General features: G+C 43.0%; 1 protein-coding gene across 5 annotated transcripts in view; it reads left to right on the plus strand.

Moving 5' to 3' along the window:
- The window catches only part of LOC122945873 (tensin-like), a 317,732-nt gene that overhangs the window by 253,660 nt on the left and 44,389 nt on the right, over positions 1 to 19,683 (plus strand). For all 5 annotated transcript variants that reach the window (XM_044305141.1, XM_044305138.1, XM_044305142.1 and 2 more), the window contains exons 4-5: positions 3,217 to 3,255; positions 19,055 to 19,096. In XM_044305141.1, the coding sequence (XP_044161076.1) occupies positions 3,217 to 3,255; positions 19,055 to 19,096 (81 nt within the window). The remainder of the gene's footprint in view (positions 1 to 3,216; positions 3,256 to 19,054; positions 19,097 to 19,683) is intronic.

The following is a 19,683-nucleotide window of genomic DNA, read 5'->3' on the forward strand; positions in this document are numbered from 1 at the left end:
ACATTCTTGTGGGTTTGTGTTCTGCAAGACGTTCAAAGTCATGAGACTGCGCATCAGACGACATCATGGAGCATTGAGCTCAGTGACAGAAATGCTTGCTGTGCTCTGCTATCTCTGTTGGACCCATAGACTATGAATGGGAAGGCTGCGTACATGCGCCATTCAAATGGTGGGCAGGGGGCCCCCCATTCTGCAGTTCTGTGCTGGCCCCAGTGATCAGACACTTACCACCTATCCATATAAGTGGTAAGTTTATATTCTGTGACAACCCCTTTAACTACGTACTGTGTATATCACTGCCCTTGAAATGTACAGTATTATTTCCCATTATAATTGCAGTCATTGCAGTTCATCTCCAGCGTAATCACTGCGGAATGAATCATCCTTTTGAATATACTTTGTGTTTCAATTCCTCACCTTTTTCAAGACGCCTGCTTACTGTCAGTGAATACAAACATTCTTCCTTAGGTCTAGCCTCTGAAGACCTGCACAGACCTGATACTTCACACAGCAGAGGGGTTGCTACAGTTGGTTCCAGTCTACACTGTGAGGCAGACAACAAGGATTTCAGAATGATACATTTTCACCTTCGCTGATACATTGTAGCAAACAAGGACGGAAGAGAAATTGGCGCTGCTGATGTTTTTGGCTCAGAGGATGGATACAATTGTAACAACCCTCCACTGTGAGAAGCATTAGGTTTGGAGAGGTTGTCAACGAAGGTGTTACTATTCACCAACAGCAAGCAGAGATATTGAAAATGATTAACATAAAAATAAATTCAGAAAATCCACAGTTTTAAGTTACTGTAGGTCTTGTAATTCACACAACGTATTGGGAGTTCATCTGTGTGGGTTTTTGTCTGGGGCAGAGCTGGTGATGGGTGAAAGGCGATCTGTGCGGAGCAGCCTGCGTGACATTACTGTCTTCTGTGAGATTGCAGAGATAATGGCAGCCCTATGCAGGATCTGCAGTCCTGTGCCAGCCGCAGCGCCAGACCGGAATTAAATTACTCAGTTTTCATATTATCATTGAAGCTGTTATGAGGGCCCCAGAGAGCAGAGCCCGCTGCCTGCGAGCCGAGAATTAATCTCCTCACAGGGATCAATTTACAGCCGAGCCCGAAATCGCCAGAAACAACCCACGTTTATGGAGATGAAAATGCAGAACTTTTACCTTTTCAACCTCGATTTCAATTACAAAATGGAAATGATGAGATAATATCACAGCGCAAAACACACAGTGCAAGCATCGCCCGCCCGGAGGGGGCACAAAATGTACGCCATATGTGCATATAGTGATATGGAGCATGCTGGTATAACCTGGGCATCTCCTGTATATAATTATATATGTGCAGCTGGTATAAGTTATATATCATCTTGTATATAGTGATATGGACCATGCTGGTATAACCTGGGCATCTCCTGTGTATAATTATATATGTACAGCTGGTATAAGTTATACATCTCCTTGTATATAGAGATATGGACCATGCTGGTATAACCTGGGCATCTCCTGTATATAATTATATATGTGCAGCTGGTATAAGTTATACATCTTCTTGTATATAGTGATATGGAGCATGCTGGTATAACCTGGGCATCCCCTGTATATAATTATATATGTGCAGCTGGTATACGTTATATATCATTCTTGTATATAGTGATATGGACCATGCTGGTATAACCTGGGCATCTCCTGTATATAATTATATATGTACAGCTGGTATAACCTGGGCATCTCCTGTATATAATTATATATGGATCATGCTGGTTTAACCTGGGCATCCCCTGTATATAATTATATATGTACAGCTGGTATAAGTTACACATCTTCTTGTATACAGTGATATGGAGCATGCTGGTATAACCTGGGCATCTCCTGTATATAATTATATATGTACAGCTGGTATAACCTGGGCATCTCCTGTATATAATTATATATGGATCATGCTGGTATAACCTGGGCATCCCCTGTATATAATTATATATGTACAGCTGGTATAAGTTATACACCTTCTTGTATATAGTGATATGGACCATGCTGGTATAACCTGGGCATCTCCTGTATATAATTATATATGTACAGCTGGTATAAGTTATACATCTTCCTGTATATAGTGTATATAGTGATATGGACCATGCTGGTATAACCTGGGTATCTCCTGTATATAATTATATATGTACAGCTGGTATAAGTTACACATCTTCTTGTATACAGTGATATGGAGCATGCTGGTATAACCTGGGCATCTCCTGTATATAATTATATATGTACAGCTGGTATAACCTGGGCATCTCCTGTATATAATTATATATGGATCATGCTGGTATAACCTGGGCATCTTCTGTATATAATTATATATGTACAGCTGGTATAAGTTATACATCTCCTTGTATATAGAGATATGGACCATGCTGGTATAACCCGGGTATCTCCTGTATATAATTATACATGTACAGCTGGTATACATTATATATCATCTTGTATATAGTGATATGGACCATGCTGGTATAACCTGGGTATCTCCTGTATATAATTATATATGGATCATGCTGGTATAACCTGGGCATCCCCTGTATATAATTATATATGTACAGCTGGTATAAGTTATACATCTTCTTGTATATAGTGATATGGACCATGCTGGTATAACCTGGGCATCTCCTGTATATAATTATATATGTACAGCTGGTATACGTTATATATCATCTTGTATATAGTGATATGGAGCATGCTGGTATAACCTGGGTATCTCCTGTATATAATTATATATGTACAGCTGGTATAAGCTATACATCTTCTTGTATATAGTGATATGGAGCATGCTGGTATAACCTGGGCATCTCCTGTATATAATTATATATGTACAGCTGGTATAAGTTATACATCTTCTTGTATATAGTGATTTGGACCATGCTGGTATAACCTGGGTATCTCCTGTATATAATTATATATGTACAGCTGGTATACGTTATACATCTTCTTGTATATAGTGATATGGACCATGCTGGTATAACCTGGGCATCTCCTGTATATAATTATATATGTACAGCTGGTATACGTTATACATCTTCTTGTATATAGTGATATGGAGCATGCTGGTATAACCTGGGTATCTTCCACATATAACACACAGAGATGGAACCTACTACTTGCATTAGGTGTAAAATGATATGACATATATTTATGTTTTTTTTCTCTTGTCTATTACAGATTACGTCCCCTTGCACGCCTCGTGTCAATTACGAGCTGGTAAGTTTATTTATTGCATTTTTCTCAAAGAAACATGAGCAGTTCAGCGTCGTCTGTTGGATGCAGCCGCTCACCAGACTGTATCGCATAGAAAAGGTTCCTATTCACCAGCTAAGAAAGCAGCATCTACACGATAGACCGAGACGCCGTAGCTCTGCAGTCAGAATCACACTCATAGGCCCCTTTCAATGGGTCTGTGTAAACGAGCGTTTTTTCACATATCAGTTCTGCGTTGCGTGAGAATCGCAGCATGTTCTATATTCTGTGTCTTACACGCGGCCCTGGCCCCATAGAAGTGAATGGGGCTTCAATGAAAAACGCATCGCATCCGCAAGCAAGTGCGGATGCAATGCGTTTTTCACTGATGGTTGCTAAGAGTTTTCAGTTTTTTATCACACGCGTGAAAAACTCATCAAAACGCATTGCACCCGCGCGGAAAAAAATGAACAACTTAACGCAATTACAGACAAAACTTACTGAACTTGGCGAGTTTCACTGAACGCATCCGGACCCAATCCGTCACACTCATGTGAAAGAGGCCGTAGGCTTAGATACTCCGGCTCAGTAGAGAGTACCGCACATGGTATTCAGACTGTACCGCACATGATAGTTTGGATACACGCAGGTTTAGCAGACGGTATCGCACACGATAGTCTTAGATACAGTTTGCCTCTGATTTTGCTGCTTGTCCCCATTGTCCCCTCTCTCCGGGGATTTCAGCTCCTGCTTTTCTTCCTGCAAACTCCCAACTTATCATGCAAACGAAAACATTTCTGCTGGATTCATGAGGCTCCGTCGTCTGCCTCCGCCTGATAAATCATTACATTAGGGGAAGAGACGGCTCCGATTTCAGGGCTATTATTTTTGCAGCTCATAAATTATCACTTATGGGGGCGGCTCTGTCTGTTGATTTGGCTATTTTAAGGCTCTACTCCATGTGAATGCAATGACCCCCAAATCAGCTGGAGGGGAGAGTGTCTGCGGGTAGTAATCTGAGAGTCTGGAGGGCTGATATCCCAGGATAGGGGGCTGCATAAACAGCTCTATGTTCATACACGTCACAGACCCCCATAGCTGTGGAATAACCATTTTACATAATCTCTCATTTTATTAAATGGTCACGTCATTGAGGGAATTGCTCAAAAAGCAACTCCCTTGTATATTCTTAGCTAGAGGGATCCCATTTATAAGATGATGTGATTCCTTTGCTAATCTGTCAGCAGAATCCAGATGGCATACACAGCAGTCTGTATTCTGCCTGTGAACCAGCAGGTACAGACTGTCCTAAAACAGGGAAGACACAAGGATGTGAAATTCCCTGCACTCCCCTCGCTATTATTACAGCTCTCTCTCTAGTAGATGGAGTAATATACAGTGGATTAAGGACATTTTATGGAGTTGCATTCGTGCATTTGCCTAGTAATGCACCTCTATAGCAAATAATGTTGAGCTGTTACATGAATGGAGTGTGACCTTCTGCAAGAGCAGGCCGTGTTTATTATTAGAAAGTTACTTATTGTAATTTTGTTGCAAACATAATTAATATACATAGAAAATGAATGAGAAAATATTGCAGTATTCATGTTGGCCACTAGATGTCAGCACACTACACTCCAAGCTGGTAAAGAAAAACACCTCATTTTACAATCTGCTGCAAAGCAAAATAAACTTTAAAGAGGTTGTCCTATCTCATCGTTTCCATGGCAAGATGGGGCTACACATGGACTCCAGGTGGCTTGGTTTACAGAAACTGCGGAGCGGGCCAGCGCTCTATTTTTGCAACTCCCATTTTAGTGAATGCGAGCTATACAGACAGCTTAGCATAGCAGAAGCTGCATCGCACTGTTTGCATAGCCCCCATTTACTGTCATGGAATCAGTGGAGCACTCAGCAGTTTCCATAAACTGGCCAACTGGTGTTGGTGTTTATACCCATCTCGTTGTGGCAAAATGGGACAGCCCCTTTAAGTATCCATATTATAATGAATTGTGAAATATTGCAGTTTTCATATTGGCCACTAGATGTCAGCACTTCAGACTGATAAAGAAAACCATTTCATTTTACATCCTGCTGCAAAACAAAATGTTGATAATGTGTAGAGGGGGTATCGGGATGCTGATGCTGGTTCGGTATACTGCTGTAAACCATGGGACATCCGTTATTCGGTCACTGGTGGTCTTTTCGCTAAATTATTATTAGTGACCTTGAATTTTCATCCTGACGAATGCTTTCAATCCCCATAGAAATGTATAATTTCACCGCTTGACAAGCAGATCATCAGCACTTTTCTGGTTGTCTTTGAAAAGTAGCCAAAAATAGGAAATGTTCCCGGTTTAATGACCAATATTAAAAATGTACACTGTGATTTATGATTTATGTAAATGTACTGAAAGTAGACAAAATGATGGTTTCATTGATTTTATTGTTTCCATTCTGAAAAGTGCAAATCTGGAAAAAGTAAAAATTGTAGCAAAAACTGTGCATTGTGTTCTAAGTGTCTGCCAAATGTAATGTCTCCAGCCCTGGTCTCTCGGTCTCCTTCTCAACCTACCAGCCTGCCCGTTAGTGTCCCCATGGTCTGCCACCACTGGGATGGAAGTCACTGCACATGGTTTATACAGCAAGTATTTAATGAGCACCTGTCAGCAGGATTAACCCTATAAAACTAGGCACTCTACCTGTAAGGGTGGATCCTGCTGATTTAAATGACATCAGTCTTGTGAAAATTAATTGAGAGTACCTGGAAAATATATATATATATATATATATATATATATACACAGTACAGACCAAAAGTTTGGACACACCTTCTCATTCAAAGAGTTTTCTTTATTTTCATGACTATGACAATTGTAGATTCACACTGAAGGCATCAAAACTATGAATTAACACATGTGGAATTATATACATAACAAAAAAGTGTGAAACAACTGAATATATGTCATATTCTAGGTTCTAGCCACCTTTTGCTTTGATTACTGCTTTGCACACTCTTGGCATTCTCTTGATGAGCTTCAAGAGCTAGTCACCTGAAATGGTCTTCCAACAGTCTTGAAGGAGTTCCCAGAGATGCTTAGCACTTGTTGGCCCTTTTGCCTTCACTCTGCGGTCCAGCTCACCCCAAACCATCTCGATTGGGTTCAGGTCCGGTGACTGTGGAGGCCAGGTCATCTGGCGCAGTACCCCATCACTTTCCTTCATGGTCAAATAGCCCTTACACAGCCTGGAGGTGTGTTTGGGGTCATTGTCCTGTTGAAAAATAAATGATGGTCCAACTAAACGCAAACCGGATGGAATAGCATGCCGCTGCAAGATGCTGTGGTAGCCATGCTGGTTCAGTATGCCTTCAATTTTGAATAAATCCCCAACAGTGTCACCAGCAAAGCACCCCCACACCATCACACCTCCTCCTCCATGCTTCACGCTGTGAACCAGGCATGTAGAGTCCATCCGTTCACCTTTTCTGCGTCGCACAAAGACACGGTGGTTGGAACCAAAGATCTCAAATTTGGACTCATCAGACCAAAGCACAGATTTCCACTGGTCTAATGTCCATTCCTTGTGTTCTTTAGCCCAAACAAGTCTCTTCTGCTTGTTGCCTGTCCTTAGCAGTGGTTTCCTAGCAGATATTCTACCATGAAGGTCTGATTCACACAGTCTCCTCTTAGCAGTTGTTCTAGAGATGTGTCTGCTGCTAGAACTCTGTGTGGCATTGACCTGGTCTCTAATCTGAGCTGCTGTTAACCTGCGATTTCTGAGGCTGGTGACTCGGATGAACTTATCCTCCGCAGCAGAGGTGACTCTTGGTCTTCCTTTCCTGGGGCGGTCCGCATGTGAGCCAGTTTCTTTGTAGCGCTTGATGGTTTTTGTGACTGCACTTGGGGACACTTTCAAAGTTTTCCCAATTTTTCGGAGTGACTGACTTTCCTTTCTTAAAGTAATGATGGCCACTAGTTTTTCTTTACTTAGCTGCTTTTTTCTTGCCATAATACAAATTCGAACAGTCTATTCAGTAGGACTATCAGCTGTGTATCCACCCGACTTCTCCACAAGGCAAATGATGGTCCCAACCCCATTTATAAGGCAAGAAATCCCACTTATTAAACCTGACAGGGCACACCTGTGAAGTGAAGACCATTTCAGGTGACTACCTCTTGAAGCTCATCAAGAGAATGCCAAGAATGTGCAAAGCAGTAATCAAAGCAAAAGGTGGCTACTTTGAAGAACCTAGAATATGACATATTTTCAGTTGTTTCACACTTTCTTGTTATGTATATAATTCCACATGTGATAATTCATAGTTTTGATGCCTTCAGTGTGAATCTACAATTGACATAGTCATGAAAATTAAGAAAACTCTTTGAATGAGAAGGTGTACTGTGTGTATGTATATATGTGTATATATATATATATATATATATATATATATATTCTACAGGCAAATTAGAGCTTAAAGGGGTAGTCCGGGTTCAGAGCTGAACCCGAACATACCCTTATTTTCACCCAGGCAGCCCTCCTGAGGCTAGCATCGGAGCATCTCTTGCTCCGATGCACTCCCTTGCCCTGCGCTAGATCGCGCAGGGCATGGCAGTGTGTTCAGTGACGTCACCGCCTCTGATGGGCGGGCTTTAACGCTGCCCTAGCCGTTTTACTGGCTAGAGCAGCGCTAAATCCCGCCCATCAGAGCCGGTGACGTCACCGGGCTTTCTGGCAGCTCCATAGAGAGCCCCGGTACGTCACTGGATTTCCAAAAAATGCCTTTGCCCTGCGCGACTTAGCGCAGGGCAAGGGAGAGCATCGGAGCATGAACTGCTCCGATGCTCCTGTCAGGGGGGCTGCCGGGGGGAAAATGGAGGGATGTCTGGGTTCAGCTCTGAACCCGGACAACCCCTTTAAGTGCACCAATTGTGGGGTGTAATCCCTTGGTGCACCTCAGCTTTCCAGCTTTCTTTGCACTGAAGACTTCAAGTATCATTACATTTTTTGGTGTCGTTTGGCCCTGACCATCTTTTTTGGATCCATGAAGAAGAAGAAAACCCATCGTGTTTCTTGAAGTTCTCCGTTCTTCTTTGACTTTCTGTCAATCTGGCACGTTCGTGTGAAATAGTCTCCAACCACAACACTCCTCGATCTTCCTCCCCCTCCCCCTCTCTCTCTCTTCCCCCAGGGTTTCAATAATTGTTTCCAAATCACTCTCCGGTCCGGCTTTCATCTCGGAGTCCGGCCCGTGGAGCACTCTGACCGCACCAGCAGGCAATCCCGATAGGAACCTGGCGGCCAGGATAGAATCTGTTTAATAAGGCAGTCCGCCAAACAGAGGGGTTATTTTAATATCTTTGTGGTTACCAACAAAAAATAAATGGAAGAATTGGACGTAAGAGGGTAGAAAGAGAAGGAGGCACATGAGACGACCCCCTCCCAGAAGATCAAAAACTCAACCAAGTCCCCGGGGTCCCTCGTGTTTATCCCAGTGTCACGCGTTTTGGTTTCTTATACGCTTGAAAGTTTTCAGATAAGATCTTTAGACTTTACTAATACGGAAAAATACCGACTTGGATGACAGGATGGAGCTCAGGGCTGAAGCGCGGTAGCCCCATGTAAGAAAATACCCCAAATCCAAGACAATGCACTAGTTTCTCTGTTTCTTATTGGTTTCCTTGTGCACTGGCCCAGAGCGACTCTAAAGAGGAAGAGATTAAAATGAACCATTTTCAAAATCCTTATTTTTGGCGTAAATGATGAAATTTCTTGAAGAGCAGATAAAAAAAAAATCATCTGTTCATAGGAATTCTTAGATTCTGGCAAGTTGTTGAATTCTATGGTAAGACTTTTAGCTTGTTTTGTCTACTTTATGAAAAAGCAGTCCACGCTCGAGGAAGCTCGGAATAGCTAGGATACAGCCAGCCAAAACGTCCAAGAACGAAGGAAAGTCCAGCTTCTGCAAAAAAAAAAAAAGAGCAAAAAGATCAAAGCCTTATAACAAGGATGAACAACGTCTACGCGTTTCGTATCAACAAATCAAGATCCTCACTCATGACATGATGCTGGATAGGACAATACACAATAAACAGTTGTAAGTGACCGATAGAAATCCACAGGTGTGTAATATATAAAACGGAGAGCGGATTAGAACCGGAGCGTTAAACTTTTCAAGGCCTCAAACAGTGAATGAAGAGATATCGCTGCCGCGGACGATGGCAGAATGTAGCGTAGCCGCTGAGGCATTCCTGACCTTATAATGCAGTATATCTGATACATGTTTTCTACTCCTAGTTAGTGATACAAGCCATATAATGTACGGGTTATCGGATATACCGCGTAGGTCGTATTGCACTTCAGATATCGCGCAATGATTTGCAGTTAAATGTACAGGGGTTGTCTCATCTGGGATATAGGTGGCATATCGCTAGGACATGCCACCAATGCCACTTCTGGGACCAGCTCCTATGTCCAGAATGGGACCCCTGAAGTAAGCAGAGAGCGAATTTACGGCTGCCCTACATTCATTTCCATGGGACTGCTGAAAATTGCTGAGCCAGTGCTCTCTAGAAGTGAACGAAGCGCTGGCCATGTGTTCAAAGAGCGGTGCGCTCTCCTTCACTCTCGTGGCTTGTTCTGGAGATAGGTGACGGTGCCATAGGTGATCGATATGCCACTAAAGTCTCTTCAAAACTGCCTTTGCATTATAGCCAAATACTGTAGGTTTAGAACTGGCTGATCAGTGAATATGCTCGGGGACAGCCCTTGTGCCACTGTAGGGGCTCATCTTGCCACACATCTTACACCTTCCTTGAGGAATTCTCTCCAAGGTTCCTCATAATATAAAACCGGAAGGTGCTTACAACCTATAGCACAAATATGATGAAACTCTAAACTGTACTTTGTAACAAAAGTGATTGATTTTGTTTTACGATTTAATGGTTAATGTTTGGAAAATAATAACTTTTATTCCCATGGCTAGAATTCTATCTCTGTCTAGTGTCCATCAGGGGTACTTGCATTTACATAACGTGTGCAATGAACGTATCAAATTCTTCAAAATATTCAAAACCCTACACGCATTTGCGACTTGGATTATTTCCCCCTAAGATACATTATGCACTACGTGTTTGGGATGACATAACTGGCAGTTTTTATATGTCATGTTAGGTAGGGAATGGTGCTACCCTGTACTAATGATGGCCCCCAACTGGTCAATGGTCCCTACCTTAACTAAGTGCAGAGGCCTAAACGAAAAGAGGTAAAAATACCAGCAGGCAAAGACAGAACCAGAAGGTAAAAAGTCAGAGCCCATACAGGATATAATCAAATAACAGGCAGGGTCAATACCAGGAGGTAAGATCTGCTTCTTCATAGGACATGGGTAGTGATGCTTTGCCGTGGGTGTTTATGGTCCAGTCTCCGTTTTTTTACTTCTGTATGGGAGAAATAATTTGCTCTTAATTTCTGCACACTTATCGCATCATCTCTGAATTCTATATATTACCTGCCTGTGGATCCTTATCGGTCACCTACAACTGTTTAATGTGTATCACCCTATACAGCTTTATGTCATACGTATGGATTTGTTGATCCAAAATGCGTAGAAGCTGGTTTTATCTTTTTGCTTAATATGTTTTCAGTTTTTTTTCTGGCCTTTTCATTATTCCTGTTTTGTCTACTGTATTAGGTCCCTGTGCATTAGTCTGGTCATTAGTATGACTCCTTGTTGCGTCTTGGATTATTATTTCTGGGTCAAGTGTTGACTATTACTACTTGACCTGGTCCGGCTTACCACTCTTTTGCCTGGTCTTGACTACCACCAGCTGTCTGGTCTTTACTATGACTATTTGTCCTGATTGTGAATAAGATTCAGCTGTTTGATCTTGACTACCAACCCTTGGTCTGATCTTCACTACTACTCCTTTGCCTGACCTTCGCTACTGCTCTTTACCCTGGTATTGACTATTACTCCTCATTCTGGTCTTAACTGACACTCTTTGTCCTGGTCTTGAAGTGGATTGGACTTGACTGTTACCTCTTGACCTGGTTTAGACTATTACTCCTTGGTCGGATATTGACTACTGCTCCATGGCCTTGTCTCACTTACTACTTCTTTCCCCGGCCTTGACTACCAATCTTTGAACTGGTCTTGACTACAAATCCTTGAACTGGTTGTGACTACACCTCCTTGACCTGGTCTTGAATATCGCTCCTGGTCCAGGTCTTGATTACCGCTGCATGGCCTGGTCCTGACTACTGTTCCTGGCCTGGTCTTGACTACCACTCCTTGGCCTGGTCTTGACTACCACTCCTTGGCCTGGTCTTGACTACCACTCCTTGGCCTGGTCTTGACTACCACTCCTTGGCCTGGTCTTGACTACCACTCCTTGGCCTGGTCTTGACTACCACTCCTTGGCCTGGTCTTGACTACCACTCCTTGGCCTGGTCTTGACTACCACTCCTTGGCCTGGTCTTGACTACCACTCCTTGGCCTGGTCTTGACTACCACTCCTTGGCCTGGTCTTGACTACCACTCCTTGGCCTGGTCTTGACTACCACTCCTTGGCCTGGTCTTGACTACCACTCCTTGGCCTGGTCTTGACTCCCACTCCTTGGCCTGGTCTTGACTCCCACTCCTTGGCCTGGTCTTGACTCCCACTCCTTGGCCTGGTCTTGACTCCCACTCCTTGGCCTGGTCTTGACTCCCACTCCTTGGCCTGGTCTTGGCTAAATTCTTTGATCAGTCCTTGAGCATCCTCCTGCTTGTATCATTACTTAGCCTGACCTTGTGCATCACACCCTAGCACATACTTGAGTGTTTTCTCATTCCTTGACCCAGTCTTGAGCATTACTCCTTGACCCAAACTTGAGCAACGCTTCCTGGCTATGAGCAGAGGTTGTGGTCTATATTGAAGACTGCTGTCACATAAGATAATATATAATAATATCCTTTACATATAATTATTAGATAGAAGATTACACAGTCTACAGCCTTTGTTTATTATGTTTCTTGAGGCATCATGCCAGGAGCCTAATGGCCAGATTCTTGCCCTCAGTAGACAGTTAAGCCAACATTTTGGTGACTTATTGTCATAAATCATATTTAATGTCCCATGGATTACCATAAGTGCAGTTTATCTTATCACGTCTTGCTTTTATTTGGGAGGCTGATAGGACATGGTTCTGACAGCTTTGGCAACTCTCTGCGGCTGGGAATACAAGTTGCGGTAATGTGACTCTGGGATCATGGGCTTTCTGGCTCTGCGCCTGATTAATTCTGACTTCTTAATCCATTGCTTGGCTCAAAGCATGGCATGACTATAGAAAACAGTGCCCCCTGCTGGGCAAACATAAAAGTTCATAAAAAAATGTGATAGAATGTTTCAGTTTTTCTATGTATTTCATACAAAATAATTGTGACTTTTGCATTTACCCACCTGGCATTGTGCCAAACACTGAGGAAGCAGTTTATTAATACTAGTTAGCCACCAGGTGGCGGCAGTGGTCAGGGGGCAGAATGGCCTGGATATACATGAGGGATGAGGCTGCAGATACTGACATTGGACATATGGGAGACGTAGGTAGTTGTAGGATCATGACTAATGCTCCACACACGATGATGGAAGCGACCCCCAGGTTTCTAAGAATTAGCTCCTAAATATGGAATGTTTAGGCTTAGTCCCTAGCAATGACCAGTCATTGAATCCCCCCCATCATGAAGATGGATGTGAACGATCACTTACCCTGCGTCCATTTATTGTTTTACCCAACTGACTATAAAGAAATTGTATTCTAAAAAGTTCTGTTACTTGCTAATATGCTTTGCATTTCAGTTGCCCGTTTTTTTCAAAATCCCTGTTTGCTGTCAGTGCATAGAAATATTCTTATTTACATCCAAAAGCTGAAAACCTGTACAGGCCTAATATTTCTCACAGCTGAGGGTTTGTTACAATTGTATCAAGTCTAGACCATCCTTTGGTCCCTGATACATTGTGATGTTGATGGATTTAGCTCCCAGAAATATGTCTAGACTGGATACGATTGTAACAAGTCCTCAGCTGTGTAATGTATTAGGTCCTTTATTTGCTTTTGCACGCCACAAGAGCTTTTTTTAGGAAAAATGCATTTCCCCTTTTATGTATCTGGATATATGGTCTTGTAAGGAGGGGTGCCACCACAGGTTTGCCCCCCCCCCCCCCATGTGCCGTGTATCCGATTGTTGTCCTACTGTGAGACAGGAATCCCGGATTTGCTTCCAGTGGAAATTGTTCCCTATTCGCGAAGGTCCGCATCACAAGTTTGTATCTGTAAGGAGGGAGTGCGGAGGCTCAGATATCACAGGGTAGAGTGCCCCTTTATCATGAGGATCCTCAGGGACATGGAGTCATTGCCAATGGTTCTATATAAAGATAATTATCCCTTGTTCTGCAGCACATAATGGGGGGCATTATGGGAACTCCAGCTCTGAGGTCTCGCTAACATCACTGTGACGCTCATACATTTTATAGGATTCTGTAAGGTCAAGAATGTCGGAACAACTACTTCCAAGTGTCCTTGTTCTGCTGAATAGATTGGGAGCATCTGTAACTCACACAGTGTTTAAAGGCCGTATCTGAGGGTATCTACAGGTGAAACTCGAAAAATTTGAATATCGCGCAAAACTTCATTTATTTCAGTAATGAAACTTGAAAGGAGAAAAATTAGAGATATTGTGAAAAGGTTCAATATTCTCAGCTCAAAGTGTCGCTCTCTAGTCGGCTAATTAATCCATACCCCCTGAGCAAAGGGGACCTGAGATTGTGACTTTGGGGTTTCATCAGCTGTAAGCCGTAATCATCCAAATTATACCAAATAAAGGCTTGAAATCTCTTGCTTTGCATGTAATGAGTCTCATATGTTAGTTTCACCTTTTAATTAGCATTACTGAAATAAATGAACTTTGCACAATATTCAAATTTTTCGAGTTTCACCTGTATGTCTATCATGTGTGATACTGTCTGCTGAGCTGTGTATCTAATCCTCTCATGTGTGATACTGTCTGCTGAGCTGCTGTATCTAATCCTCTCATGTGTGATACTGTCTGCTGAGCTGCTGTATCTAATCCTATCCTGTGTGATAGTGTCTGCTCAGCTGTGTATCTAATCCTATCCTGTGTGATACTGTCTGCTGAGCTGCTGTATCTAATCCTATCCTGTGTGATAGTGTCTGCTCAGCTGTGTATCTAATCCTATCCTGTGTGATACTGTCTGCTGAGCTGTTGTATCTAATCCTATCCTGTGTGATACTGTCTGCTCAGCTGTGTATCTAATCCTATCCTGTGTGATACTGTCTGCTGAGCTGCTGTATCTAATCCTATCATGTGTGATACTGTCTGCTGAGCTGAGTATCTAATCCTATCCTGTGTGATACTGTCTGCTCAGCTGTGTATCTAATCCTATCCTGTGTGATACTGTCTGCTCAGCTGTGTATCTAATCCTATCCTGTGTGATACTGTCTGCTCAGCTGTGTATCTAATCCTCTCCTGTGTGATACTGTCTGCTGAGCTGTGTATCTAATCCTATCCTGTGTGATACTGTCTGCTCAGCTGTGTATCTAATCCTCTCCTGTGTGATACTGTCTGCTGAGCCGTGTATCTAATCCTCTCATGTGTGATACTGTCTGCTGAGCTGCTGTATCTAATCCTCTCATGTGTGATACTGTCTGCTGAGCTGCTGTATCTAATCCTCTCATGTGTGATAGTGTCTGCTGAGCTGCTGTATCTAATCCTCTCATGTGTGATACTGTCTGCTGAGCTGCTGTATCTAATCCTCTCATGTGTGATACTGTCTGCTGAGCCGTGTATCTAATCCTCTCATGTGTGATACTGTCTGCTGAGCTGCTGTATCTAATCCTCTCATGTGTGATACTGTCTGCTGAGCTGTGTATCTAATCCTCTCATGTGTGATACTGTCTGCTGAGCCGTGTATCTAATCCTCTCATGTGTGATACTGTCTGCTGAGCTGTGTATCTAATCCTCTCATGTGTGATACTGTCTGCTGAGCCGTGTATCTAATCCTCTCATGTGTGATACTGTCTGCTGAGCTGTGTATCTAATCCTCTCCTGTGTTATACTGTCTGCTGAGCTGTGTATCTAATCCTATCCTGTGTGATACTGTCTGCTGAGCTGTGTATCTAACCCTATCCTGTGTGATACTGTCTGCTGAGCTGTGTATCTAATCCTATCCTGTGTGATACTGTCTGCTGAGCTGTGTATCTAATCCCATCCTGTGTGATACTGTCTGCTGAGCTGTGTATCTAATCCTATCCCGTGTGATACTGTCTGCTCAGCTGTGTATCTAACCCTATCCTGTGTGATACTGTCTGCTGAGCTGTGTATCTAATCCCATCCTGTGTGATACTGTCTGCTGAGCTGTGTATCTAATCCTATCCCGTGTGATACTGTCTGCTCAGCTGTGTATCTAACCCTATCCTGTGTGATACTGTCTGCTGAGCTGTGTATCTAATCCCATCCTGTGTGATACTGTCTGCGGAGCCTCTGTATCTAATCCTATCCTGTGTGATACTGCCTGCTGAGCTGTGTATCTAACCCTATCCTGTGTGATACTGTCTGCTGAGCTGTGTATCTAATCCTATCCCGTGTGATACTGTCTGCTCAGCTGTGTATCTAACCCTATCCTGTGTGATACTGTCTGCTGAGCTGTGTATCTAATCCTATCCCGTGTGATACTGTCTGCTCAGCTGTGTATCTAACCCTATCCTGTGTGATACTGTCTGCTGAGCTGTGTATCTAATCCTATCCTGTGTGATACTGTCTGCGGAGCCTCTGTATCTAATCCTATCCTGTGTGATACTGCCTGCTGAGCTGTGTATCTAATCCTCTCCTGTGTGATACTGTCTGCTGAGCTGTGTATCTGATCCTCTCCTGTGTGATACTGTCTGCTGAGCTGTGTATCTAATCCTATCCTGTGTGATACTGTCTGCTGAGCCGTGTATCTAATCCTATCCTGTGTGATACTGTCTGCTGAGCTGTGTATCTAATCCTCTCCTGTGTGATACTGTCTGCTCAGCTGTGTATCTAATCCTATCCTGTGTGATACTGTCTGCTGAGCTGTGTATCTAATCCTATCCTGTGTGATACTGTTGAGTCGTGTATCTAATCCGCTCATGTGTGATACTGTCTGCTGAGCTGCTGTATCTAATCCTCTCACGTGTGATACTGTCTGCTGAGCTGCTGTATCTAATCCTCTCATGTGTGATACTGTCTGCTGAGCTGTGTATCTAATCCTCTCATGTGTGATACTGTCTGCTGAGCCGTGTATCTAATCCTATCATGTGTGATACTGTCTGCTGAGGTGTGTATCTAATCCTATCCTGTGTGATACTGTTGAGTCGTGTATCTAATCCGCTCATGTGTGATACTGTCTGCTGAGCTGTGTATCTAATCCTATCAATGATGATGTCTGCTGAGATGCTGTATCTAATCCTATGATGTGTCATACTACCTGCTGAGCAGCTGTATCCAAACTTATCAGGTGTGATACTGTCTTTTAAGCTAATGTACCTAAGCCTATCCGGTGGGGTACTGTTGTCTCAGTTTGTGTAATCTAAGCCTACCCTGCAGGATTATATCTTCTAAGCCTATAAGGTGTGATACAGTCCACTGAGCCGTTGTATCTAAACCTATTATGTGCTTTCTAAGCTGTGTATCTAATCCTACCAGGTGTGAGGCTATTGCTCAGTCAGAGTATCTAAGTCATGTGTGATACTGTCTGCTGAGCTGAGGTATCAGTACTTTCATGTGTGATACTGATTATCTAATCCTATCATATATGACAGTGCCTGCCGGGCTTGGTATCTAATCCTATCATGCGATACTGCCTGCTGAGTCGGTGTATCTAAGCTTATCATATGACACTGCCTGCCGGGCTGGGTATCTAATCCTATCATGTGAAACTGCCTGCTGAGTCGGGGTATCTAAGCTTATCATATATGACACTGCCTGCCGGGCTGGGTATCTAATCCTATCATGTGTAATAATGTCTAATGATCTGTGTATCTAACCCCATGCTGTGTGATACAGTCCCAGTGAGCCACACAGCACTGCACCCCTGGGGTGGGGGATGTACTGCTGTGGGGCTCTGACTGGACTTTTGTCCTCTTCTCCGCCCTCGATACGAATCTCTGAAGTCTCCTGACAGACATGGCTGATGACCAGCGAGCATCTGATCATGACTGGACCTCGTCCAACAGACTAAAAATAAAGAGGAATCTGAAACTTATTGCGAAACTTTATGTGACCTTTAGGGGGCGCCATGACTAACGCAGGTTTTCACAACATGTCGCAGTTGCTTAATGTGCTGGGAGAGGTTTCACTTAAAGAGATACAAAACCTAACGTCTACAGCTGAATGCAATGTATGGCTTCCCGGGGACAGGCTGACGGTGGCATTCATCAATGTGCCAGGCTAAGGAACCTCCGAGACGCTGACGCCCATATGTGCCACCGATGCAGCTGCTCCTTCTATAAGCGGGCACTTGGACTGCTTCTGTATTGTGTGGATCCGCAGTTGGCAGACCACAAAACAGACACGAGGCTTAATAGACATTATGGTGCATTCCTCAGCAATTACAAACTTTCTTGCTGTCAGTGAATAGAAAAATCCTTATTTATATCCAGAGGCTGCAAGCCTATCCTGACCAAATCCTGCACTGTTACAATTGTATCCAGTCTAGACAATGCTCTGTGAGCTGCACACGGCTCTCTGCTAGTTTGCTACAATGTATCAGTCTGGAGTCCAGGAGGTTTAGATCCTAGAGCATTGTCTTAGGCTACATGCACGCGACCGTTGTGTGTTTTGCGGATCCGCAAAACACGGATGGCGTCCGTGTGTGTTCCACAATTTGCGGAACCGCACGGACAGCCATTGATATAACTGCCTATTCTTGTCCGTTTTGCGGACAAGAATAGGACAGGTTATATTTTTTATGCGGACCACGGAACGGAGCAACGGATGCGGACAGCACATGGAGTGCTGTCCGCATCTTTTGCGGCGCCATTGAAGTGAATGGGTCTGCATCCAAGCCGCAAAAACTGCGGCTCGGATGCGGACCAAAACAACGGTCGTGTGCATGTAGCCTAAACTGGATACAATTGTAGCAACTTGTGAAAACTGTTCTCTATTATTTCTATAATAAGTCATATAACAAAAAAAAAATAATATAGGGGAATTCAAAGGTTTAGGGGAATAAGCTCTTTTGAAGATAGTGTGGCCAGCTTTATATAGATCTGTGACTCTATTAACACTACTAGAAATAAAAGGTTCAGCTAGAGAAACAGCTAATTTACTTTTTTTTTTTCCTTTTGGGTGAATATTTATTAGAATAACTATTAATAGTAAAGTTTTAATATATTGGTCAGAAAGAAGGTCTAAGCTTTTCTAGCTATGTTTTTATTTTTCTGGTAAATTACCCTGGACCACAAAGGGGTCTTTTTCTTTTGACCCATATATTGGTACCTGGACTGGAAGAAGATACTGGTTCCTAGTCACATGTTTTCTTCTCTATTTGCGACTAAAAGCTAAATTCAAAAATTCCGCTCCTGCCGGAGAGCAGTGCATTGTGGGAGATCAGGAGGAGGTAAACTGAACTTCTTGAAATAGTTTTGGATGAGAAAAGACAAGGAAATAACTGGAGAGAAAAACAGCAAACAAAGTATTTCCAAAGTTTGTGTAGAAATGTAATGGCAAATTTTGAGAAATTTTGGAATTCTACTTTTAAGGAGTCTTTTTTTTAATGTTTTTTATTTTTTCTTGTTTCAGCCAATCAGCACAGAGAGCCCACAGAAGAATGTAGACACGACGGTGAGTATGCTGCCACCTCCGTAATACCAAGGAATCTATTTAAATTACAAAATAAAGTCTACAGTGAGCTCCGGGACATCATCAGAGGCGAGAAGGATCGGGAAAAATGAATATTTTTGCCCCATCCTTTTGTTCTCCCAGGAGATAAAGCCTTCTCCACCTCCCCACAGAATACGCAGAGGTGTGTGAGGGAGGATAGCTGTCAGATGAGCGGCAGCTATTACAAGTGTGTGGTCCCCTTAAGTCCCATCTGTCTATTTATCTAGTTATCGATCTCATATCTATCTACATTCCTCAACACTGAAATTACAACACCAAGAACTTCAGGCCATAAGGTTATGTAAATCGAGGAATCTGCAGATGGTGACATTTTCAAGCACCTAGCTCCAATCTGTGTCATGTGGGAGGAGCATAAATGGCCAAAAGCAAAGGTTTTTTTAGCCACGTGAAAACTCAAAAATGAGATGCAGTTGTGTGGGATGACTGTGCGATGTGCTCATCAACGTCCCAGTTATCACCATTAGTCATCAACTAAGGCTACTTTCACATTAGCGTTTTCAATTCCACTATTGAGATCCGTCATAGGA

The sequence above is a fragment of the Bufo gargarizans genome, chromosome 8 (genome assembly GCF_014858855.1).
Source record: "Bufo gargarizans isolate SCDJY-AF-19 chromosome 8, ASM1485885v1, whole genome shotgun sequence".
Taxonomy (NCBI): domain Eukaryota; kingdom Metazoa; phylum Chordata; class Amphibia; order Anura; family Bufonidae; genus Bufo; species Bufo gargarizans.